At 42.2% G+C, this 24985-nt stretch overlaps 2 protein-coding genes and 4 non-coding genes across 7 annotated transcripts in view; 2 read left to right on the top strand and 4 right to left on the bottom strand.

The window, feature by feature from the left end:
• The window catches only part of PRKDC (protein kinase, DNA-activated, catalytic subunit), an 82547-nt gene extending 76741 nt beyond the window's left edge, over positions 1-5806 (bottom strand). For both annotated transcript variants that reach the window (XM_069004715.1, XM_069004714.1), the window contains exons 1-8: positions 5654-5806; positions 5105-5181; positions 4919-5011; positions 4038-4112; positions 2674-2782; positions 1410-1522; positions 627-726; positions 33-88 (exon numbers count right to left, since the gene is read on the bottom strand). In XM_069004715.1, the coding sequence (XP_068860816.1) occupies positions 33-88; positions 627-726; positions 1410-1522; positions 2674-2782; positions 4038-4112; positions 4919-5011; positions 5105-5181; positions 5654-5795 (765 nt within the window). In that variant the 5' untranslated portion in view covers positions 5796-5806. The remainder of the gene's footprint in view (positions 1-32; positions 89-626; positions 727-1409; positions 1523-2673; positions 2783-4037; positions 4113-4918; positions 5012-5104; positions 5182-5653) is intronic.
• A 1069-nt stretch (positions 5807-6875) lies between these two features.
• MCM4 (minichromosome maintenance complex component 4) lies at positions 6876-17536 on the top strand. Its single transcript, XM_069004717.1, has 17 exons — positions 6876-6942; positions 7078-7178; positions 7304-7462; positions 8212-8375; positions 8461-8559; positions 8705-8800; positions 8883-8978; positions 9394-9532; positions 9967-10187; positions 10714-10834; positions 12255-12514; positions 13431-13796; positions 13975-14102; positions 15396-15603; positions 16134-16362; positions 16481-16614; positions 16976-17536. Exons 2-17 carry the CDS (start codon positions 7109-7111, stop codon positions 17066-17068), a joined length of 2583 nt encoding a protein of 860 aa, XP_068860818.1. The 5' UTR covers positions 6876-6942; positions 7078-7108; the 3' UTR covers positions 17069-17536.
• A 2538-nt stretch (positions 17537-20074) lies between these two features.
• TRNAA-AGC (transfer RNA alanine (anticodon AGC)) lies at positions 20075-20147 on the bottom strand. The gene has a single exon. It is a non-coding gene; the product is annotated as a tRNA-Ala (tRNA).
• Positions 20148-20513: 366 nt separating this feature from the next.
• On the bottom strand, positions 20514-20586 carry TRNAA-AGC (transfer RNA alanine (anticodon AGC)). The gene has a single exon. It is a non-coding gene; the product is annotated as a tRNA-Ala (tRNA).
• A 2140-nt stretch (positions 20587-22726) lies between these two features.
• TRNAA-AGC (transfer RNA alanine (anticodon AGC)) lies at positions 22727-22799 on the top strand. The gene has a single exon. It is a non-coding gene; the product is annotated as a tRNA-Ala (tRNA).
• Positions 22800-23436: 637 nt separating this feature from the next.
• On the bottom strand, positions 23437-23509 carry TRNAA-AGC (transfer RNA alanine (anticodon AGC)). Its single transcript has one exon. It is a non-coding gene; the product is annotated as a tRNA-Ala (tRNA).
• Positions 23510-24985: the final 1476 nt, after the last annotated feature.

A 24985-nucleotide genomic window follows, 5' to 3' on the forward strand; every position in this document is an offset into this window, starting at 1 on the left:
ATTGTAGAACAATTAACATGCAGCAGATTTACCTGCGGGTTGATTGCCTTCATTGCAAAATCAAAAATCTCCTTTGCAGTCTGAGGATCTGTGAAACAATCCAATAATGAGTATTTCACTAACGACATACAGTAGGCAGAGTGAAGACTAAGATATTTTTAACAAAGCTTGGTATGAAGAAGTGATATTGGAAAGCCTTATATATCTCATTTTAAGAAAGAGACTTTTTTTCCTGAAATACTCTTGAATTTGAAAAAAATTGTACATCTATATTAGCTGATTTTTCTGAATACCCATGTTTTAACAGACTCTTTAAGAGAAACACATCTCCATACAAACTGCATTTGGTTTCAATGTGGCTCCCACAGCTGCCCAGTATGCGGTCAGAAAATAGCACTTGAAACTTTTACATATAGAAAAACGCTGATGAGGCCACTTCACACAAAGACAGACAACAAGGACTGTGTATTTTGCATAAACTACCTACCAGCATGGAAATTTTAATTCTGAGTTTACACACAGAAATGGTGCAACTTTATGGCTGTATAATAATTAAATGTATGTATGACTTTCTGTAAAACTGTATCAAAATGTGAAACTGCCTTTCACATAGGAAAAGAACATACCTTCATCCACAGACTTGGTGAAGTTGTACATGAGTGCACCCAGTCCCCTCAGACAACCTGCTACAAGAGGTAGCTTGGGTTCCCTCGTAGCATATGTCATCTGAAAAAAAATAAAATACCCTCAAGCTAAGATAAATTTACACCAAGGCTTCCCATTTCCTAGAAGTGTAGTTAAATAACTTCTTTCAACTTAATAGTTATATCAGCACACAACTCTATGAAACAACTCCACGGAAACATTTTTAGTCCTAAGTGTCACTTCATTTGGAGGGAAGCGTAAGAGATCCTTTGAAAAGCATGGAAATGTTCCACCAAGACCAACCATACCAAAACTCGGATAAAATACACTAGTCTTAAAAGTACTTAAAAATGCAGAATATATGAAAGTTCAGCAGAAATGTGATGTTTACCTCAAGTGCAAGGACTTTGCAGCTAGTAGAGAACAAATCAGAAATTACCAGTGCATGACAAGATAACATTTCTTGGGGAACGATCATCACATGCCATCTTTTCACACAGCAAATTGGTTCGTTTGTCTGTTACTGATGGCCTTAAATTTTTAATTTGAAAGCTTCTCAGAACCAGAGAACACAAACTTAAACACTCATTAAGGAAGCATTTACAACTGTCCAGTCAAATCCCTGCAAATTGTACTAGCTACAGTAGTATTCCAACACCCAGTGCTATACACTTCAAAGGAAAAAAAAAACCCAACCCAAAACCAAAGCAATGCAAAAAAACCAAAGCAAAAAACCAAAGAATGAAAAGAAATTCCAATCATACCTGTGTTCTAAGCTCTCCCAAATAAGCTCGGAATAGTTTTTCAGAGTTGTTAATCATGTCACTAGGCTGGACTTCTCCCAAAACTCCCAAAAGCTCATAAATCTTTTCCAATACTAGAAAGTAATTTTTAATATTGTTAAATCTTAATTACTGAAATCATTGCTTCAACTTTTCCAGTGCAATTCCTATTAACTTGTATCCATGAGACAACCATCCCTGACGGTTTAATTGGTGATTAAAGTGTAGGACAGACATATTTTTATGTATACACATACATCTATATATCTACATACTATAAAGTGAGATACATCCTCCTCTCACATCAATTAGTTAAACACATTTACTGTTTTTAAACAGGGCTCAGAAAACTGATTTAAATGCCATTATCCACTGAGGAAGCCCTTGTTAAGGCCAACAGCTAGCAGAAGTTTATAGGCTTGAATTCAGACTGAAGGATTCTATGCAGGCACAGCAAGTTTTATGAGGGGCAGACCTGCCAAGACAAGAGTTCAGCTGTAACTAGCCAAGATGATCAAACTGGAGCTCATAGTAATATGCCATAAATAATATAATCAGGCAAGGCAGAACTGATGAGCTCACATTACAGGCGATCAATGCAGGAACTATCACACTAAAACTGCAGCTTTGAGGACAACACTAGCCAGGGTTAGAATAAGACTACAAAGAGCTTTAGAATCATAGAATTGTTTAGGTTGGAACAGACCTTTAAGATCATCAAGTTCAGCCATTAACTTAACACTGCCAAGTCTCACCACTAAGCCATGTCCCCAAGTGCCACACCTATACATCTTTTAAACATGTCCAGTGATGGTGACTCCACCACTTCCTTGAAAACCTGTTCCAATGACTGACAGCCCTTTCTGAGAGGAGAAATTGTTCCTAATGTCCAATCTAAACCTCCCCTAATGCAATTTGAGGCCCTCTCCTCTTGTCCTGTCACTTGTTACCTGGGAAAAGAGGCCGACCCTCATCTGGCTGCACCCTCCTTTCAGGTGGTTGTAGAGAGTGACAAGGTCTCCCCTGAGCCTCCTTTTCTCCAGGCTAAACAACTGCAGCTCCCTCAGCCATTCCTCACAGGACTTGTGCTCCAGACCCTTCCCAGCTCCACTGCCCTTCTCTGGACACGCTCCAGCACCTCAATGTCCTTGTTGTAGTGAGGGACCCAGAACTGAATGTAGGATTCGAGGTGCAGCCTCACCAGCGCTGAGTACAGGTTGACAATCTAAGAAAAACTAAAGCTTACCTGTACCAGGAATTTTACTTTTTGCAGCAAGCTCCCCATAAAATTTATTAAATATCTCTCTAACTTTCATTTCTTCCATCAGACAGGAACGTTGTAACCTGTGAAGCAGCTATGATAGATTAAAAAAAAAAAAAGAAAAAGAAAAACATTAAGATCAATAACCTGATACTACTTGGTCTAAATAAAAACACAGTTCATACATGTAAGTTCAGATTAAGTAAACAAGTATGCTATTCAATGAGAGAGATCTAAGGTGACTTGTCCAAGGAAGAGTAATGGCATGCAATCTACTTTAACAACAGACTACCTTCCTATATACGCATAAACACAAAATTTACAACTTTTCATTTATAGTATACAGATTATACACAGATCACCTACATAAAACCTTTATACAGTATGATTTATAGATATGTATACATAAACCCCACAAGAGCACATGCTTAACAAGTCTGCAGTAGCTTTTATCACACTGCATTTCTCTCCCTGCTGGTATAAAGCCAATCCAATTCAGAGAACTGACTCAGAGTAACTCAGAAGGGACTTTTGTTTCCCAAACGAACCTATGTAGGCATAAAAGCATTTACAAAAGAAGGGTCTAAATGCATTCAAAGGAACTACTGTCTCACACATCAAATAAATTTCTGGAAAAAAACTCCTCCTCCTCCCCACCTTTCAAATACTTTATATTACAATAGCATATATAATACATAGTATTTTAAAGCAAGAATGCAATTCAACAGCAAAATTTCTCCTTATATAATCATAATAAACTGGGAGAGAGATCTGCAGTTGCCCCCAAAACAATTGTATCTTGCTCTAAGAGATGAAGGAATGACATGCCCACATCTAAGGAACCTACTGGAGAATATTGAAGACAATCTGTTGTTAAGACATATTTTTTTCTAACATCTAAATATTACAATATCACTAGTCTCCTGCTACTGCAGATTACAACCTCCTCATGAGGAGAAGAGGAGGGGCAGACACTGATCCCTCTGGTGCCCAGTGACAGGGCTCAAGGGAATGGCCTGAAGCTGGGTCAGGGGAAGTTTAGGTTGGGTATCAGAAAACAGTTCTCCACCCAGAGGGTGGCTGGGCACTGGAACAGGCTCCCCAGGGAAGTGGTCACAGCACCACACAAGGGTTCAGGAAATGTTTGGACAGTGTTCTCAGGCACATGGTGTGACTTTTGGGGATGGTGATGTGCAGGGCTGGGAGTTGGACTCCATGATCCTTGTGGATCCCTTCCAACTCAGCTTATTCTGTGACTCTGTGATACAGATTTTCTGCATGATATAGTATAACTATAGTAATACAGCCAATTTTCTACAAACAAGAGAAAGTTATAAAATGCATTTCACCTTAATCAGAAGTTCCAGTGCTGAGATTTTACATTTTGCTGCCCTCTCTTTTGTATAGACACTAAGACAAGTTTGCTACAAAGGAAAAAAAATGGAGATTATAATACTTGTAAGTAAAGGTGAAAATTCAAAGATAACAACATTCCTCTACCTCCTTTTTAAAAAGATTAAAACAATACCTAGTCCTGGAAGTGGCTTCACTGACAATACTGCAGCACTGTCTGACATAGTAACAAATCCCAGCTCAAGCAAAGAAATTGCATTTTCTGCAGTAAAAGGCACACAGAGCAAACTTTCTACCTCAGTAGTATCATACCTTACAATCAGTAGCTACTAATATGAGATCAAAAATTTCAGTGGTGCAGTTAAGCATTTCTATGCAAAGCAGCATACAGCTATTCAGCAATCCAGACTCCAGCAACCCCAGGTATTGTAGTTACCACCAATTTCTATATATATTGCAAAAGTAACAACTTCTCAGGAGAAATTTAAAAAAAACCCTGGTATTTAAAATTAACCACTGCCTATAAAAACATTTCAAAGTTTACACTTAAAATAATCACTTTAGTTTGTACAAATTAGAAGTTACAACTATTATTTCCAACGAAAATAACTAATTTTCAGAAACAATACCTACTATGTCCTATAAAGAAAAGTTGATTTTATTAAGTCTATAGGTGAACAAACAATTCCACACCGCTCTGTGGTACGAATTACTTTATGTCAAATAAATTATTTCTGCTCTAACACGAACACTAGAGATGGGCAAGGCTGACTGGGAGGGGTGAAGTATAGCTATGAGTGTTATGACACGACACACACCAGACTTGTTTCAACTATCTGGCAAAGACACTTTTAGGAAATAATTTTCATTTACCCACCTTAATATTACAGGCGTAAGGATGGATTTTGTCACCAACTTTTTCCATAAAGACACAAAGAAACTTCAACGCTTCATCCCTGCAATCTCGAAACTGAAAAGTTAAAAAAAACCAAAACAATTTAACTGTGTAACAAGTTGTTCATATAGCGCTACCTAAACGCTACTTCAGATTTTGCCAACTTACTTCCTCGATGGTGAGGGATCTGTGGATAAAGACGAGTAAGCCATGCTCCTGGGAAAACACCAGGGACAGGTGCAGCGCTGCAGGGAGGCAAAGGAACCATCAGGTGGTTGGCTTGATGCACACCACCCAGCCCATCCCCCGATGCAGAAGGCTGCCCTGACGCCTTGGGCATGACTGACGCTTGTCATCAGAAAAACCACAACAAGTGTGGGTGCTACTGACCTCCCCATGGCCTCGGGGCCCGGGCCCGTGCCCTCGCACCGGAGCCCGCCCCTGCTCAGGGCCGACGGAAAGCCAACCTTGGGGCAGCTCAGCACAGAGGCCCGCACCGAAGTGCTTTTACCCCGGTGGATGGTTATCTGGGACAAGAGACCCGCCTCCCTCGGAATCCACCTTTATGCCACACCAGTGACACAAAGCGCGGAGCGCAGCACGGAGGGAGCCGGCCCGCTCCGGTGCGTGTGTGCCGCCGCCGCCGCCGCCGCCGCCGCCGCGCCCTCCCCAGGCCCCGCTCAGTTCCCCCCGCCGGGGCCGGGCCCGCGGGCGCACCCTGCTCGCTGCTGGCCATGCTGGCCACGCAGGTCTCGGCCAGGCTGCGGAGCAGGCTGTATCCGTGCAGGGCGCTGCCGGCGGCATCGCCGGGCTGCAGGCAGCGGTGCAGCTGGAGCAGGCACTGCTGCACCCCAGCCATGCTGCCCCGGCCCCGCGGGCAACGAGGGCAAGGAAGCGGGCGGGAAGGGCCCGCCTCCCGCCTCCCGCCTCCCGCCTCCCGCCGCATCCAATGCCAGCCGCGGGGGACGCGCACTGCTGAGCTCGGGCGGGAGAAGCGCTCCGCCACACCGTTCCCAGCGGAATAAGGGCCGGCACCAGGGAAGAGCGTTTCGGGCGTTTTTATGTCTCTCGTCGCAGGATGGGCTCAGGACATGCACACACAGAATGACAGAATGGGTCAGGCAGGAAGGGACCCCAGTGGGCCATCTGGTCCAACCTCCCTGCTCAAGCAGGCACAGGATTGCACCCAGACAATGCTTCAGTATCTCCAGTAAGGGGGATTCCACACCCTCTCTGCGCAAACTGTTCCAGTGCTCGGTCACCTGCACGGTAAAAAAGCTCTTCCTCACATTCAGATGGAGCTTCCTGTGCACCAGTTTCTGCCTGTTGCCTCTTGTCCTATTGTTTGGAACCATCGACAAGAGCCTGGCTCTATCCACTTGGCACCTTCACTACAGATACCCAGACACTGATGAGGTCCCCTTTCAGTCGTCGCTTCTCGAGACTATACAGGCACAGCTCCCTCAGCCTTTCCTTATCACAGAGATGCTCCAGCCCCTTAATCATCTTTATTACCCTTCGCTGGACCCGCTCCAGGAGCTCCAGTTGTACCGAGGAGCCCGGAACGGGACAGTAATGCTGGATACAGTAGTAGGGTTCCTCCCCCCCCCCCCCCCCGAGAATGGGCTGCTCCGACCTCCCCCCGCCTCCCTGCAACTCCAGTTTTGCCGCGAAATTCGGTAAGGTGAGGGCAGCTCCACTCTAGGTTGCGGGGGGGAAGCGATGTGCCATTACTGACGGCAGCCTCTGCCCTGTACCACAGGTAGTAACCGGAATTATAATTCTTTCTCTATTGCAGCAGGTCGAGTGAGGCGAAACTCTCACTTCGGGGGTCCAGAGGATTCATCTCCTTCCTCCTTTCCTTCTCGGTTCCGCATCCCCCCTTTCTGCCTTCGTTGGGCGCTCCCGTTACGATCGCGCCTCGCCATTGGCCAGAAAGCCCGGGAGAGCGCGCGCACGCCGCTGGCTTTGGCGCGGAGTGTGGCGGCGTCTGTGGGGCAGGACAGGTGGGTGGGGGCACCGGGCGGGGGTCGCGGCTGGCGAGGCGAGGGGAGGAGAGGGAGACAAACCCGCCGGTAAGGGCTCGGCCGGTGGCGGAGTGCCCGCCGCGCTCATTCTTCTCGCCGACCCCCTTCCCTCAGGTAAGACCGCCGCGGGAGCCGCAGCAGCGCCATGTCGTCGCCAGCTTCCACTCCCAGCCGCCGCCGGGGCAAACGCGGCCGGGGCAGCAACCCACCGACTCGTAAGTGCTGCGGGGGAAAGGGGCCGCCCGCCCCGGGGGTGTTCTCCCAGCCCCCTCCTCGGTCCGCCTGGCGCGGCGGCCTGGCTGCTGTAACGCCGGCTCCGGGTCCCGCTTGTGTCTTGCAGCACAAGATGCTCGCTCTCCTCCTTCCCAGAAGCGTCGGACAGACGACTCCACCTCCACCGGGGACCTGCAACCCATGCCCACGTCCCCGCCCGCGGACGTGCAGAGCCCCGGCGCCGCCGATGCGCTGTTCTCCAGCCCGCCGCAGTTCCGCCACTCCGGTACGCTGGAGCTGGGGCGCTCCGTGGCTGTGCGGGCCCCCGGGATGCAGCCCGGAGGGCCGCCTGCACCGCCGTGGGGCGAGCCAGCGTCGGGAACGGATCCGGCTGAAAAACACTCGAGGAAAAAATGAGTGTTGTCTCATGTTTCTCATTTGAATTCAGTGTAGCGAATACTACAGGAGTGCAGTCAGTGTCCGGGGTGCAGACCTCTATTGTAGCTTCCAGTTAGCATGGGAATGGGTATCGGAGATTATACTTTGTTTTAAAGTTTTCTTCTAGAAAGAATAAAATAATGAAACTACTAATGCAGAAAGGATTAGGTAGTTTACTATAGAAAGCCTTTCTTGCTTTTATAGATAAGATTTTTTTAATTCCAGTAGCTGTTAATTGTGTCACTTGCTTTACAGCCCCCAAAATACTAAAAAAAAAATGGGTTTCATCTAAAATTCTGCATATTTTTATGCTTGAACTCCAATGTAGTTTTAAAATGCGGTACTACTGTAAAGTTTTCTAGGGAAGCTTTATTAGAACTTAAGGTCTTTGAAAATAGCTGTTAATACAAAGAAAAGTTCTAGGTAGATTGGCAACATCTTTATTGTGTGTTTTGACAAAACATTGGACTTCATTGATACTACTCATTCTATGACAGTAGAGTTAAAAGAACGATGAGACAAATGCAGAGCCTGAATTTTAGTCTGCTCTAGATGTAAAAAATGTCAATAATCATTACAAAACACTTCCTTTTGTAGCTATTCCTCTTGACTTCGACATCAGTTCACCTCTGACTTATGGCACACCCAGTTCCAGGGTAGAGGGTACCCCACGAAGTGGTGTACGAGGAACTCCGGTCAGGCAGAGGCCAGATCTCGGGTCTGTCCGTAAAGCCAGACAAGTGGATTTACACTCGGATGGGGTAGGTGGATGTCTCACCTCTTGTATCTGACAGCTTCTTTTTAAACATATGTATATTTATATATGCTTAACTTGTTTCCATGCAGCTGGCTGAGGATATAGTAGCAACCGAGCAATCTCTTGGACAAAAGCTTGTTATTTGGGGAACAGATGTTAATGTGGCCTCATGCAAAGAAAAATTCCAGGTGGGTTTTGTTTCTTCCTTTTTTTAAAATGAAAAGCTAGCTTGATTTAAACAAATATTAGTTGAATCTGATACAAAGTAGGTGTTTGTATTGCTAAATTCTGCTCATTTTTCTTGTCTGTCTCTCTTTTACCACTATCGTTCAGCGATTTCTCCAGCGTTTTATCGATCCACTGGATAAAGAGGATGAAGACATTGGCCTGGATCTTAATGAGCCACGCTATATGCAACGACTTCAAGAGGTACTTGGAATGCAGTGAATTCAGCTTTTCTTTTTTCAGTCTTGCATGCCATTGAGCTAAAGATTTCCTAACTCCCTTGCAGATTAATATGGTTGGGGAACCATTCCTGAACGTAAATTGTGACCATCTGAGATCATTTGATGAAAATCTCTACAGGCAATTGATCTGCTATCCTCAGGTGAAGTAGTGCACTTGTTCTCTGGCTTTCACGTGGGTCTTCAATATTTCTGGGTTTTAAAATGTTTGTTTAAATGCAGTGCATACTGTGTGTGTTCGGTGCAATCTCAGTGGCTACTTTATTTTACTGAATATAAAATGTCTTGTTTCATAGCAGATGATCATAGACACAGTGTGTACCTTGTGCATGCAAAGTTAGCTGGTGAACTGCAATGTCCAGTCTTGTACTTCCCTCCCACCCTTTGCAATACTCAAGTGAATGAATAAATCTGATCTGAACAGCAGGTTTTCTGTTACATAGGAAAATGCTCAGATGGCGTAACTTATAGTCATTGCTGGCTGATCAGCAGCACATAAAATGCTTTATGCACAATTGCTTCGTTCTATGATTTAACTTGTAAGCTGTTTTTATACAGGAAGTTATCCCAACATTTGACATGGCTGCCAATGAGATCTTTTTTGATCGTTACCCTGATTCAATACTAGAGCATCAAATTCAAGTGAGGCCATATAATGCACTGAAGACCAGGAATATGAGAAATCTAAACCCTGAAGGTAAACTTTTTGCTTACCATGTTAGAAAAGAATCTTAAAAATTTTCATAAACGTGGTGAATACTAACATAAAATTACGTTGGGACTATATAAAACTGTGGTCCATCCACACCAATGTCTTCCTTTCATATGTATCTTTCAGAAGCAAATGCTTTAAAGCCTAAATGCAGAATAATCTATCCATAAAGGAAATCTCACCTATCATCAACTATTCATGTTCTTGGTTCTGCAGGTGCAAATGATTCTTTATTTTGCATACATACTCCTGTAAATTAGAATATTTGTACTATGCATTTATGATTCTTTTTGCTCAAGCAAAATAGTAGTAACCTGACTGTCTGCCTCCTGCCTAAAAACTATTGTAATGTGAAATTTTGAAGGTTATTTAAATTTTAAGAGTATGAGGTCATGACATGAATCTCTATATTTTTGTAGACATTGATCAACTCATCACCATCAGTGGCATGGTTATCAGAAGCTCCCAGTTAATTCCTGAGATGCAGGAAGCATTCTTTAGATGCCAGGTTTGCGCTTTCACCACCAGAGTGGAAATTGACCGTGGCAGGATTGCAGAACCATCCGTGTGCAAGAACTGTAACACAACGCACAGTATGGCGCTGATTCACAACAGATCCATGTTCTCTGACAAACAGATGGTATGTTGGCTTAGGTAGTAGCTAATACGGGTAAAATGAAACAGTTGCTAGTTTTTGCTCCCCCACCCTCCTAAATCATCAATAGCATTAATTACGTGTCTTGAGATTGAATGCTTTGAAAAGAAAAAGTGTTTGGGAATGTGGAAATGGGTTAAACAACTTAGTGAAACAGTAAGTCTGCTTTGGAGAAGAAATGCATTAGTAGGATGAAATGAAGTATGTACACCTCTTAATGTTTCTGTATGGAAGCCCTTTTATCTACAGTATATCCACTTCTGTCTAGACTAGGTGAGCCTTGTTCGTAGCAGCATTTTAGCCATGCCAGTTGCAATCATCAGAATTCTCATTTTCATTATCTCTTTTAATCAGTAATCAGTTTTGCTGTTTGGGTGGGGGTATTTTGTTCCTGAGCAATGTTCCTGATTGAAAATGATGCTGAAGACTGTGTTAATAGAAAATCCTGTTGTATGCTCTGTGGAAAAGCTTTGATTTTTTGCAACTGAAACTTAGTTGGTGTTTTTGCTAGATCAAACTGCAGGAGTCTCCTGAAGATATGCCAGCCGGGCAGACCCCACATACCGTTGCGCTCTTTGCTCACAATGACCTTGTTGATAAAGTTCAGCCAGGTGACAGAGTTAATGTCACAGGTAAGATTTGGGTTGAGTATTTCCATTCTTCTTTTTCATTGATCTTAACTGTGTCTAAAGGGACCTGATGGGATGCACTTCCTAGTGCTGAGGGAGCTTGATACTTTCTTTGCAAGGCCACTCAGTTAGTTATCTTTGAAAAGTCATGGTGACTGGCTAAAATACTAGAAGAAAGCCAATGTCACTCCCTAGAGTGAGGAGGAGACTTGGGAAACTGTAGGCTAGTCAACTTCATCTTGACCCCTGGGAAAGGTGATAGAGCCAATAATCCTGGAAACCTTTTCTGACTGGGGCAGTGTTGTATACCCTCAGCAAACTTGCAGACAAAAACAGAACTGGAAGGAAGCAGTGCTTGATAGACCATGACTGTGATGCCAGCATTCTCCTGGGCTGTATTAGGAGTGTTGCCAGCAGGTTGAGGGAGCACTGGGTCTGGTTTTGGGGTCTCCCAGGGCAAGGGAGACATGAACATACAGGAGTGCATTCAGCAAAGGTCTATGATGATAACAGAAGCCCTGGTCGTACGTGGAAAGGGTGAGAAAGCTGGGACTGCTCAGCCTGGAGAAGAGAAGGCTTGGGGGAATCCTAGCAGCATGTTTAGAAACACTTGATTTGGTGTGGTTGGAGGAGTGGTAGTGTTAAGAAGACAAAGCCAGACTCTTCTTAGTGATGCCCAGTGGCACACAGAGGGCACAAGATGAAATAAAGGCAGTTCCAGTTAAAAACAGGAACTTTTTTACTGTTTATGTGGTTGAGCCCTGTCACAGGTTGCCTAGTGAGGCTGTGTGGAGTCTTTGTCCTTAGAGATACCCAAAACCTGATTGAACACAGTCTTTTGCAAGCAGTGGACTCCAGCTGACTCCAGTTTGAGCCCATGATTGGACTAGACAATCTTCAGGCTGTCTGACTTGGATTCCTTCATTCTGAAACTGTAGCTGAAGAAGAGGCAGTATCTTAAATAGTGTCTGCAGTCAGGAGAGATAATGTAGAGTAAGTCTTGTGATACTGCAGCAACATTTTAAAAACCACTTTGCTTTAAAACAACCGCTGTAAAAAACCCAAGCTGTTTGAAATGCATTTGAGAGCTGTTACTAAACTTGGCATTTAAAAAGAGGGGGAAAAGCTGACTGGAGCGGGAATTTCAAAAGCACCAAGCCTTAAGTTTTTTTCAAAAATGCTTTCATTGTTGAGAACACTTTTGGTAGGAATGTAAAACACATGTGGGTATCTGCAAAAATAGCATCTAGATGACTTAAATATGCTTCTACATGAGAAATAAGTGACACAGTGAGAAATAAGATGACGAAGTATTTAGCCTGTTTAGAAAAGCTCTACTCTTCCAGGAAACATGTAAAATTTTTAGTGTTGGGAATGATCATGTTTCTCCATACCTAACGCTGTGACTGAAATTTGTATTTAGGTATCTACAGGGCAGTCCCCATTCGAGTTAATCCACGGGTCAGCAGCGTAAAATCCGTGTATAAGACCCACATTGATGTCATACACTATCGCAAGACAGACTCCAAACGCCTGCACGGTGTTGATGAGGAAACAGAGCAAAAGAGGTTTACAGAGGAACGTGTGGAAATGCTCAAAGAGCTTTCTAAGAAAGCAGACATATATGAGAGACTTGCTTTAGCCTTGGCTCCAAGTATCTATGAGCATGAAGATATCAAAAAGGTGACAAGCTTTGTATTTCTCTTGTAAGACACGTATTTATATGTGTAAACATTTGTAATGTTTGTTGTTAAAGTATCTTGAAGCTTAAAAATTCAAAAAGCAGTCTTGAGCAGTCTTAAAATGTCATGGTCTTATCAGGGTGGAGTTGGTTCTAAGTGTAGCATAATTCTTATCAAGCTACTAAGGAGTGTTAATTAGAGGGAAGATAACTGAATGGAACAACTTAATTGCAGGATGCATCTTGGACATTTCTTAGAAGTTCAGATTACTGATTATCAAAGGAAAATAAATAGCTGTAACATAGTAAGTGCTTGCTGAAAAGAGGCACCCACAAGAGAAGAGTAGCTTTAAACGGACATTTGGTTGACTCTGAGTTATGTAGTATCAAAACATTTACTTAAATGTATCCAAGAAGGGACTATTTCAATAAAGTGTCAACTGAGGTACTAACTAGAACATTGTGAAAACTCCAATCAGTAGCAGGTCTCAAGATACTGTTAGACATCAAACGCTCATCTTCCAAGTATATTCCTTTGAGGTTTTTTTTAATAGATATATACATTATTATAGTTCACAGGTTTCTGAAAGTATAATTCAAAACCATACAATGCTTTACTTATGAAATGGGAACACAGTCATGACTATTCCATTTGTTGTTACCTTCTCAACGTGCTAATAAGGCACATCAAATATAGGGAGTGGGGTTGAGGAAAACTCAGGACCTGTCATCAAAGGGGATTCTTCAGGTTCCAACCAAAATCTGTTTAGAACAACATACAAAATTTCTGTCCTTAATGCTTGAAATCCAGATTGAGTTGTGTTAATTTTAGCAGTGTTTGTTTTTCAGATGTTTCAGTTGAACAGTTGGATTTGCTCTGTTACATCTATACAAGAAGTGATGTTTTCATTTTTATAGGGCATTCTGCTTCAGCTTTTTGGGGGATCAAGAAAAGATTTTACTCACACGGGAAGAGGGAATTTTCGTGCAGAGATCAACATTCTTCTCTGTGGTGATCCTGGTACTAGCAAATCCCAGCTGCTCCAGTATGTATATAACCTGGTTCCTCGAGGCCAGTATACTTCTGGCAAAGGCTCAAGTGCAGTTGGTCTTACTGCATATGTGATGAAGGATCCAGAAACGCGGCAGCTGGTTCTTCAGACAGGTGCTCTAGTCCTTAGTGACAATGGCATTTGCTGTATTGATGAGTTTGATAAAATGAATGAAAGCACAAGGTCAGTTCTACATGAAGTAATGGAACAACAGACACTCTCCATTGCAAAGGTAAATGAAACTGAAGTATTCCTAGAGGCTTTTGTTCTTGCTTTACTCAGAGGCTTTCGCAATGCAGTTTTTGACCACAGAACCCATCTAATAACATTGGTGATCTCAGGAAATCGGAGGGAGGTTCTGGTGGCACATAGCTTCAGCTGGTTTCAGAAATGTTCTTTCCTTTTGACAGGCTGGAATTATTTGCCAATTGAATGCTCGTACATCTATCCTAGCAGCAGCTAATCCTATAGAATCACAGTGGAATCCGAAAAAGACTACTATTGAAAACATTCAACTTCCTCATACGCTGCTGTCAAGGTACTGAACTGCACTGCGTGTGTCATTTTTAGGAGATGTTACACTTCCTCTTCTGAAGATGATTACATAGAATAGAACAACTGTGTTGTTCACAACCTAGTGGAAAACTTTTATAGCACATACTTCAAATGCTGTTCTTACAATTTCTACGTGAGCACAGAAGTGTCCTTTAATATTTATATGTAGACCTTGAACAGCAGGTGTGATAAGATTTGCAGAATCTCTTTTATTTAATTCTATGTTGTTGTTTCATAATCATCTCCTAGAAAAGAGCTGTTCTGAAACTTAGGGTATTGATAACGTTAGGAAAAATTCAGGATGCTTTTCTTAGCTCCATAAAGCTTTTAAAGTGAAACACTGATGATCAGGGAACTTTGAGCAGAGGGGGTAGAATCCTAAGATCTGTGCCTGCTTCATGTTGCTCTGCAAAATTCAGCTGAGGAGGTAGCAGTGCTAGTCAATCATTCGGGCAGTAGCTGTTAGAGCCACATTTAGTGCTTGCTGACAGAAAATTAAACGACGTGCTGGAGTTGCATCTTGTTAAGATTTCCCACACTAACTGGAAATTTGAAGTACACTAATGGTATACTGGATATCCTGAGAACACTTATGGCTTAAATTTCAATTAAGAGCTCCTTAATTTATTCACTTAATGACAAATGGTACCTTAGTACAGGTGTACTGGATGAAACCAGTGGATCTCAATTCTGCCATTTATCGGATTTAAGATTACAAAAAAAAATGGCTGGCTAAAAATGGATTATCCATGTCTGCTTATAGTTGAGACTAGTTGAATATATTGTTTGTAAAATTATAAACCATTTTCTTCAGGATTAAACTGCAAGTGCTTTTTGATTTATTTATAACTTATTTAGTTACATTTTTTTGCTGTTACCTTTCATGGAAATATCTTTACCAGCAAGTTTGTTCTGTGCATTTGTTACGTGTGTGGGATTTTTTTGTTCGTGGCAGGTGCAGCTTTTTTGGGGGGGGGAGAGGATGTGGATTTTTTAAGGAAACAAAAGATGTCAGCCTTGAACAGGGAGTCTGAATTTTGCAGAATGTACCTCGCTTTCAAAATTTCAAGTCCTTAGGGTGTAAGCAAATCCATTGTGCTGTTTTGTACCTTGAGAATTCCAGAAAAATTTCCGGTGTAAGAAAGCAATTTCTACTTAGAGTAGGAATTAACAGTCTAGTAACTCCTACCTGTACTTGTTAAATCAAACCCTCCTAAACCAAGTACCTAAATTACAAGAAAGTAAGCACACTAATACTGGATCATATCCCATTCAGATTTGACTTGATCTTTTTGATGTTGGATCCACGTGATGAAGCTTATGACAGACGCCTTGCTCGCCATTTGGTTTCGCTGTACTACCAAAGTGAAGAGAAGATGGAGGAGGAATACATGGATATGGCAGTATTGAGGGATTACATTGCATATGCTCGTAGTTATGTAAATCCCAGATTAGGTGAAGAAGCAAGCCAAGCCCTTATTGAGGTAAAGGAATTGCTGCTAAGAATATTCAGTCTTTCTTGACTTGTCAGAAGTGGTGAAATTCCCTTGTGTGTACCCTCTACCTACATAACAACTTTCTGTAAGATCCTTGAAAAAAAAAAAAAAGAGGTCTCTAAAGGAAAGAGGGATCAAATGAGAAGTCATTCTGCATTCTAATGTTTAGCTTTCAGATATGTTTGTTTGGTTCCATCCCATAAAACACAATAAATTGTATTGAAGCAAAATAAGTGTGTCATCATAGACACAAGTACTGCTGTATAAGACTAATCCAGAATTCTAAAGTGATTCAAAATGTGATTCACTACCATAGTTTAATTGCTTTGTAATGGAAAAAAGTTATGTGATGTGGTTATTCATCACTGCAGAAGAACTGTGAAGGTGTGTGAGCAGAAATGCAGTATTTGGGATGCCTTGCCAGAATTGCTTGTATTCTGAAATAAGAGGTGGGGGATGCAGGGGACTGAAAAAGAATTCATTTGCAGTGAGATATGTAACGACTGCCTCCCTTTCAGGCGTACGTGGACATGAGGAAGATTGGCAGTGGCAGGGGAATGGTTTCTGCGTATCCCCGGCAGCTGGAGTCTCTGATCCGGCTGGCGGAGGCGCATGCCAAGGTGCGCTTCTCGGAGAAGGTTGAAACAATTGATGTGGAGGAAGCAAAACGCCTCCATCGGGAAGCACTGAAACAATCTGCTACTGATCCAAGGACTGGAATTGTGGACATTTCCATTCTCACGACAGGTTTGTGCTTCCGTAGTGCTAAAGCAGGGCCGCTGTTGGGATTTTGTAATTTTTAAAATGTAACTTAACCTGTCCTCCTTAGCTGCTTGCTAAAAGGTATTTTCTTTGCTTTTGTAAGGGATGAGCGCAACAGCTCGTAAGCGGAAGGAGGAATTGGCCCAAGCCTTACGGAAGCTCATCCAGTCAAAGGGTAAAGCACCATCTTTGAAGTACCAACAGCTTTTGGATGATCTCCGAGCACAGTCTGATACAGTAAGTTTCCTGCTTTTGCTTTTACATTTCCATTAATTTTTAAAAGCATTTTTTTCCAAATGAACAATCTTGTCCACAAATCGCATTATGGAAGGAAATGGAAACATGAACAATTTCTGTTGGCATGACTAGAAAGCCAGTTCTCTTACAGACAAATGAGTTGAATCTGCTGTATCTTAGTTTATTATGGCTTCTGGAATTAGCAAACTCAGCTTCAAGGTTCCAGGCCAGGCTCCAAATTTCAAATAGAACAAATGAAAACTTCAAATAAAAATATTAGAAAATTGGTAGAAAGTAGAGCATTTTTACTATGTTTGAAGTATTTTCCCCATCTTTATTTGATTTGCTCCTTTTCTATAAGGCTGTCACGAAGGAAATGTTTGAAGAAGCACTTCGTGCCTTGGCTGATGAGGACTTCTTGACTGTGACTGGAAAGACTGTGAGGCTGCTGTGAGTTACCCTGTGCTTGAGAGCCTGCTGTCATGACCTTTGCCTCACTCAAGATAGTGTCAGTCTGCAAGATCTTTGAGATTTGGGACTATCATCGGCTATGACAGGCACAGCCTGTCCCTGCCAGCCAACTCTCATGGCTTCACTTTGCCTTTCTATATTGTCACTCTGCAAGATTTTCACGGCTTGGGCTATCATTTGCTATGACAAGGGTAGTCATGATTAAGTGGCACTTCTGTCATTACAAGGTATTATGAAATATCTGAAAAATCCTCATGTCAATAATGCTATTTACATTCTAGCTAAATGTAATTACTAATATGTCAAGGGCTCTGTGTTTTTATGAGGTTTTTTAGAGCATGCTAACAGTATTGCCTGTATTTCCAATTGAATTGTAAAAATTCATCCTCAGTGACTTTTTAGTAACTGCAGTTTTTACTATTAGCATTACTGTCAGCTGAAATAAAATTATTTGTCTTAAAAGGACTCTTGTGTTAATTTCAAGTACAAATCAGCATCTCCTGTGCTGAGCACTTTTCAGTCTAGAATTCTGCAATTTTTTGGAAGTTCTTTGTGAGAGCATGAAAGGGGCTTTGCTTTCTGGTTTTTTTGTTTGTTTTGTGTGACCTGAGTGTACTGCAGAAGTATCCTCAATGTAAAAAAAGGTAGATAGATTCTACTTGAAACCACATTTCTTTACTTCAATTTTAAGTATGACTGGATAAATTAAGATACTGACTTTTGGTGTAATAACATATAATCAGTCCTGAAAGAACAAGGTCTTGTAGCTTGTTTACAATCATATTCCCAGGTGTCTGGTATTGGTGATTTTTTAATAGAAAAATACAATGCTATGTCGACTTTGCTCAGCTGCACAAAGCAGCACAACTGCTTTATTTGTCTATTTTATTTAAGTGCAATGAGCAGGTTAGAATCCTTAGAAACCCTAGTTAGAAACCCTAACTGTTTCGGCCAAACTTGAAATTGGATGTTACTGAGAAATATTCCAAACTGTACTCTGCCTTCACTTAATGAAGAGGGGAAAAAAATAATCTATTCACTTAATTGAAGTGATCTTGGATTATACTCAAGTGTTCATCCTAAAAGAATGCTGAGTCATTAGACATTCCTGAGACATCTGTCTAAGTTATCATTGTCCACACTTCTTCCAGATGAGATAAAAAGTCACATATCAACGATCATCATCAGAAATGTTTTTTTGTAAAACAGGTTTACCACACGATGTTAGGGGGAGAAGAACCCAGGGGCAACACACTGTGAACTGTGGAAAACCTTGCTGAAAATAAGTGCCTACACAGCAGCTATAAGGATGCCCTAAGCTTTTCAGAAAAATGGCATTTAATATGACCGTTCCAGGCATCTTCTATCTACTGATCATACTGAAAGTAGTCACATTTGGGGATGCTATGAATTTTCAGGTATGCCTGAGAGGTCAAGGAGAAGGTTAAGTTTTTTGCTGCCAGAGGCACACCAAGAAATGGAATAATAAATTTTTCTAGCTCCACACACATTTTCTTACCCATGAACAGACAGAAAATGTGAGGAAATAAGAAGGCCTTGTTGCACGCTGTGAGGTGCTCAGTTAACATTCAAGGCACAACAAAATTAGTATCACTGGTCACCAAGATCTAAGAAGCTGCACTTGCTGTGCAGCTCCTGGAAGAGTCAGGGGAAAGTGTATACATAATGAAATGGATAATGTCTGGAGAAGGACCAGAAGAAATTAATAAGGTGTTGGGGGAAGCCAGTGAATCAGTTAGATCCTCAAGGTTATCTCTGAAGATCTAACAGAAGTGTGGTAGGCATTAGCCTCTTAAAGGCAGCTCTGGAAAATGGAAGTAGGAGAGAAGTCTGAGGAGCTCAATTATAACCTGCACACAGGCCATAGCTAAAAGACATGGATGACGTAGGGTGCTTTCTAGGACACATACTTGGGAGGAAAGAGATGACAGCTTTTACCTGGAAACTTAAATTGACCAATTGCAGCTCATACTGCAGCTTAATAAAGATCATTAGTGAAAGAAGATCCTATATATCTGGGCAGGGATCACAATGGACAGCTGGGGAAGAACAAGCATTCCCTAAACTATTTCCATGGCGTGATCAAGACACACTAATTCAGGTCTCTAACCATCATTCATCCACTGTGTACTGATTTTGGATCCTGTAGAGTTAACTTCCCTCACAGCAGCTGTTGTGGGGCTGTTTTGGATGTGTGCTGGACACAGGGTTGGTAATGCAGAGATGTGTTTGTTATTGCTGAGCAGGGCTTCCACAGAGCCTCGGCCTTTTCTGCTTCTTGTGCTGTCATGTTGGAATGTGAGGTTGGGAGGAGACAGCTGGGACGGGTGACCCCAACTGACCAACGGGATATTCCAGACCATATGACATCATGCCCAGCATATAAACTGGGGGGCAGAAGGAGGAAGGGGGGGACATTTGAAGTGATGGTTTTTGTCTTCCCAAGTCACCATTACACGTGATGGGGCCCTGCTGTCCTGGGGATGGCTGAAGACCTGCCTCCCCATGGGAAGCAGTGAGTTAAATCCTTGTTTTGCTTTGCTTGTGTGCATGGCTCTTGCTTTCTCTATTAAACTGCCTTTATCTCAACCACTGAGCTCTCTAGCTGTTACACTTCCAGTTGTCTCCCTGTTTCAACTGGTGGGGGAGTGAGTGAGCAGCTGTGTGGGGCTTCGTGACTGGCTGGGGTTAAACCACGACACACTGCTTTTCATTTAACATGGAAAAATGTCATACTGCAGAATCCTCTTTCTGCTAGATTTGACTTACACTGTCCAGGAAGTCAACTGTTACAACAGAGGATTGACCTATACAGTTATATAAGCCTGATTTATGTAGTAAGGACAGAGGAAGAAAAGGAGGAAGGAAAAAAAGCCGGTTTACTCCAATTAAAAAAAATTAACATTTACCTATAATAGTTAACACGTTCTGTTTGGTAGTGTGGCTCAATTCCTGTTTGGCAAAAGTCTGGAGAATGCGGGCATCGATCCCGCTACCTCTCGCATGCTAAGCGAGCGCTCTACCATTTGAGCTAATTCCCCTCCATCAAACCAGTCAAGGGCATCACGGAATTCTGATCCCCTTGCGAGCATTTAAAACTGCAGTTCCACACGTAGAATGCACTTTTCCCTCTTGCTCTGGCCTCTGCTCACAAACAAAAACACGTTCAGCTTCGATTGCAAAAGTTGTAGTGTTTAATTTAGCATTTCCAAATCGAGCAGCAAGAAACAAGGCAAACTGGAACAGGCATGATTCCAGCTGTGTGTACGTAGTAACAAAAAGAACCCCGGTTTGTTGCTTGCCGCTCACGAAATAAAGCCCATTATGGCATTTCGTTTTCTCGCCACATGCGTCAGGCTTTATTGAAATACTCGCAGTTTGAGTTGCACCAGGAGCAAAAGCTACACTGGAGAATGCGGGCATCGATCCCGCTACCTCTCGCATGCTAAGCGAGCGCTCTACCATTTGAGCTAATTCCCCCCACGCTCAGGGGTCACATCCTGTAACTCTAGACTTTAAGGCTACAAATACGAGCTGTGCCCTTCATCCTTTACAGCGGCGAGTAACCCCAGGGCAGCCGTTCAGAACATTCAACTACCGCCTGACCTTGAGCTGTCTATGGTTTTGCCCAAAATGACAAAAAAAACCTAACATGGTAAGGCAGAGTAGTATGATAAGGTGCTTCACGCTAACGTCCACGACAAACTGGTGCCCTGCAGCCTTCCAGTGGCACCTGATGCACGCTGGATTTGTTCTTCTCCTACACTGAGGGAAATCACACCACAGACGATGCAGTGGAGCAGCTTGAGGATAATACAAAACTCGCATTTGCCCTGATGTCGCCTCAGGAGACCATCTAGAAAGCAAAACTCAAACCTGATTAAATTATATGAGTTTCCATTAGTATTGACAAGAAGATGCATTGAAGTGAGCTGTGTTAAATGAAAGTATGTGGACACAAAGCCTTCAAAACTGAAACACTAATTTTTTTTTTTAACAGAACTAAGAAAGTCGGACTATTTTTCAGACATAGGTAAGGAAGTTTTCCCAACCAGGTTAAGAAATTAGAACATTTTACTTGCCATCTTACATGAAAACTTAGCAACACAAGAAATTTAAGATCACAAAACAATGCTGTCAGTTCTATAAAATACACATTTTAATAATTGAAAATAGTGCAGAGGTCTTTCCTCCCCCTGACCTGGCTTGGGCACAAAATAAACAGGTTTTTTGTGAGCTGGATGGGTGAAGCTTTAGGCCTTTTCAGTGGCAGCAGAGTGAGATGGGGTGGTGAAAAACAGGGAGAGGTAATCTGCCTTTTTCATAATGACTCGAACTGCACAGGGTAGATAAAGAAAACTGTTCATAGAGCTGAACCTTGTGAAACGCGGTATGGGAGAGATCCTGGCCACAGGCGTGCAGTGGGCCATCAGTGAGCCTAAGATATACATGTGCCTGTGTGAGGGACTGAAACTGCTTTTGCATATTTGCTTTCCCCCTCAAGTCTACTCTAGTGAGGTAGATAAAATCATCTACAATATAATGCAAGAAGTGTTAAGGACAATTTTTTTTTTTTTTATTGTGCAGAGACTGAAGTTAGGCAGCAGAATATTTGCATTTTAAGAGAATGTTTGCAGCAACACTGTAGTTGAAGTTCCACATATTGACCTAAATCTAGATTGTAAAAGATTCAGAGTACTACCTTACATAGGACAAGCTGTAACTTGCTGATGCTCAATTTTGAAATTTATTTTGCTTTGACTGGTTGCTGTCATCCAGTAAGTTAAATCCTTCAGAGAAAACCAACAGTACATGTACTGTTGGATTACTGTACACACTTTAGTTTACTAGCAGGACTTACTCCTCTGCATTTAAAACAGAGCACATCAGTGTATCCACTCTCACTGTAAACTACATCTTCTTTCTTGAAATCCAGAAAGCATTTTTTAACAGCCTGTGAACAGAGCTTTAGTAATATGCTTCCTACTGCAAAGTCAATAAGTATGACTACAGGTGAATTTTTCTATTTCAGAAATGTTCTTAGTAACCCTATATATTTAAGATGCAATACTATTTTAACAGAATTATCAAGATCAATAAATAAAGGTAGAAATAGAAATAATTTCTGGAATATAACACAGAAATATATTAATGAATTCTTTCTCTCCACAAACTATGATAAGCATGAACTTTTAAACCATTGTATTTATTTTTTACATATTTTTAATTGGAAAATCCAGTTGGAAAAGGAACTAGAGACTTGAAAAAAGAAGGGAAAAATCCAGCTGTGCTTCAGTGACTTTTAGGAGTAGACTTTCTAGATTTACAAGCCTTTGTATATGCACTGTAAGAGATGTAAAAAAATTAGCTCTCACTCCTTCCTGAATAAACGCTAGAGGATGCACTGCTCAGGAAAACGAGTTGTTTTACCCAAGGAACACAGCAGAAAGCGCTCCTCATGTACCAGGGGTGCAGCCTGGCTTTTCAGCCACCGGGCTTTCCGCCTAAATACAGAGGTGACTCAGTGTTGTTGGACAGAATGACCCAACACGGCAATTGCGGCCGGAGCGGCCGCGCAGTGATTTAGCACAAGTACAGCCGCCCCGGGCACTCCAGCCAAGGGGAATTAGCTCAAATGGTAGAGCGCTCGCTTAGCATGCGAGAGGTAGCGGGATCGATGCCCGCATTCTCCAGACTTTTGATCGGCTGTAGCGCCACAGTAGGAAAAGATTTTCTTCCATGAACTGTGCCGGGTTTGTGGTAGAAAATCCACAGCAGTTCATGCAGACCGCCTCGTACGGCAAATAAAAGGAGAGAGGAAATGTTGACCATCAAGAGTACACTTGTGCACTCTCCGAAAAACGACTTTTCACAAACCCAGCTCTCTGTAACACAGGGAAAAAAGTCACTTCCGTCCTTTACCGCTGCGCCGAATGTGACCATTTATTACTACTTTTTAATGATAGGAAAAGTTACTGAAATTGTCTCTGCGAAGGTGCAAAAGTTTGTAGGGTCTATATAAATCATCCCCTCACCACAGAATTACTGTCTCTCCAGCTACCTTGCACCCCTTGTAGGATGGGTAGGGCACGCTTGCTCTAACGTGAGTTTCAAGTGATATTTGGCCTCTCACAGTATCACTCAATGTCTTCCTCTAGCCATGAGAAGAAAATAATTTGCACTGTAAAAACCAAAAATGCTCAGCTCTGATCAACGTTAAAAACTTAAATCATCCATATCGTGCAAACGTGTCCCAAAATTGATTCATTTTAATCCCTACGAAACTGCTCCAGGAAAACGCATCTCACTTCAAAAGAGCGGCCCCGCAGGTGGAGAATGCGGGCATCGATCCCGCTACCTCTCGCATGCTAAGCGAGCGCTCTACCATTTGAGCTAATTCCCCTCGGCGAGTTCCCCCCTCCCCTCACTCACGGTTCCTGCTGTCACTTTCCTCACCGGCGGAGCTGAAACGTGGCCCGCTGTCTCCCGACACAAACAAAACTTCTTCCCCCGAATCACGGTAGCTGGGCAGTCCGAGCCCTTCTAATCCCCTCCCGAAGTCCCTGGTAGGCAGTAAGAGCGCACAGCCTTCCAGTGAAACGCAGAAAAAATCAGATCTTCCTGCAAGCGCACTGCTTTTGACAAACGCAGTGGGAATTTTGCCTAATCCGGTATCTGGACTCCTCGAGGCAACAGCAAGCGCCTTGTTGAGCGGAGCTGCATCTGGATAACATCCGGGCTGTGTTTCTAGGCAATCGCAGACTTACGCTCACACCAAACAATTATTACTGCTTAAGAGAAATCTGGATATATTTAAATACCGTATTTTTCTAAAACAGATTTTTCCTATTTGTAATCCCTAGGTGGAAGACAATCAGCTAAATTACTTCACCCTTCTCCACAAAATATACATCCTTCTCCATATATAAAATATATGTGACTGAGTAGGTAGGGTTCTTCCAGTTCTTTTTTCTTGTGGCAAGAGCCTGGGTTCATGTTATAAAAAAGGGGTAAAAAAAAAAAAGGCACCCGGGCAAATGGAACACTAGGAAACAAAGTAATAGTTCACATTATTTACTTACATCTCTCAGGAATTTTTAAGTTGTGATTCAATCACCAGATAGACGAGCACACTCACACAAATACATATAAAAATCAGGAATATACAACTAAAATGTAAAAAAAATATAAATTTTCACTATAATGAAACAGCAGTGAAAATTCTGTTCAATGGTTTGGTTTCACAAAGCAAGACAGAGTTGTGAACTTTTATTAAATGTACAATATTAAATAATCTGCCTTTCTGGAGAAAAAGGAGTACCTGAAATGAAATTTATTCAATAACTACACAAACAACTCTTTATTTTCCCCAGGATGCCTTAAGACACAGGAATCACACTGACATATAAAGATCTTTCAAATCTCTCCTCTTCAATGAATTAGTGATTTCAGAAAACAAAATTTCAGTCTTTGGTCTAACTCTAAAGCCGTATACCAAAAGTCCTGTGCAGATTCTTCCATTAACAAAATTCCAGTGTCTTGCCACCTATTCCCTCACTCTGATTGTAACAGCTAGGTTTGCCAGAAAAAATGTTTCTCCCTTTCCTATTTAAAACTAATCAATGTGGAAAGAAGCATCTGAAATTAATTTGCAGGAAGCAATTAAGTTCTTACCACTGGAATTACGCTGCAGACACCACTGACATTTAAGCAAGTGGCTGACTGAAAGTCCCACAGGTCAGTATGTCTGGCAAAGTAAGGAAGCTTGCTGCTCCTTCTGTTCTGGGATGTTTCACATTTTTCTTAGTATTTCTTCTGAACAAAAACCATTTAAGTCTCAAAACCACCTATGCTATAAAACAAATAAGCAAGCAAACAG

The sequence above is a fragment of the Aphelocoma coerulescens genome, chromosome 2 (genome assembly GCF_041296385.1).
Source record: "Aphelocoma coerulescens isolate FSJ_1873_10779 chromosome 2, UR_Acoe_1.0, whole genome shotgun sequence".
Taxonomy (NCBI): domain Eukaryota; kingdom Metazoa; phylum Chordata; class Aves; order Passeriformes; family Corvidae; genus Aphelocoma; species Aphelocoma coerulescens.

Coding starts and splice junctions, on each gene's coding strand:
- MCM4 (XM_069004717.1), top strand. CDS start 7,109: ATGTCGTCGCCAGCTTCCACTCCCAGCCGCCGCCGGGGCAAACGCGGC. Junction 8,560..8,704: donor CATGCAAAGAAAAATTCCAG/GTGGGTTTTGTT, acceptor ACTATCGTTCAG/CGATTTCTCCAGCGTTTTAT. Junction 16,615..16,975: donor TCCGAGCACAGTCTGATACA/GTAAGTTTCCTG, acceptor CTTTTCTATAAG/GCTGTCACGAAGGAAATGTT.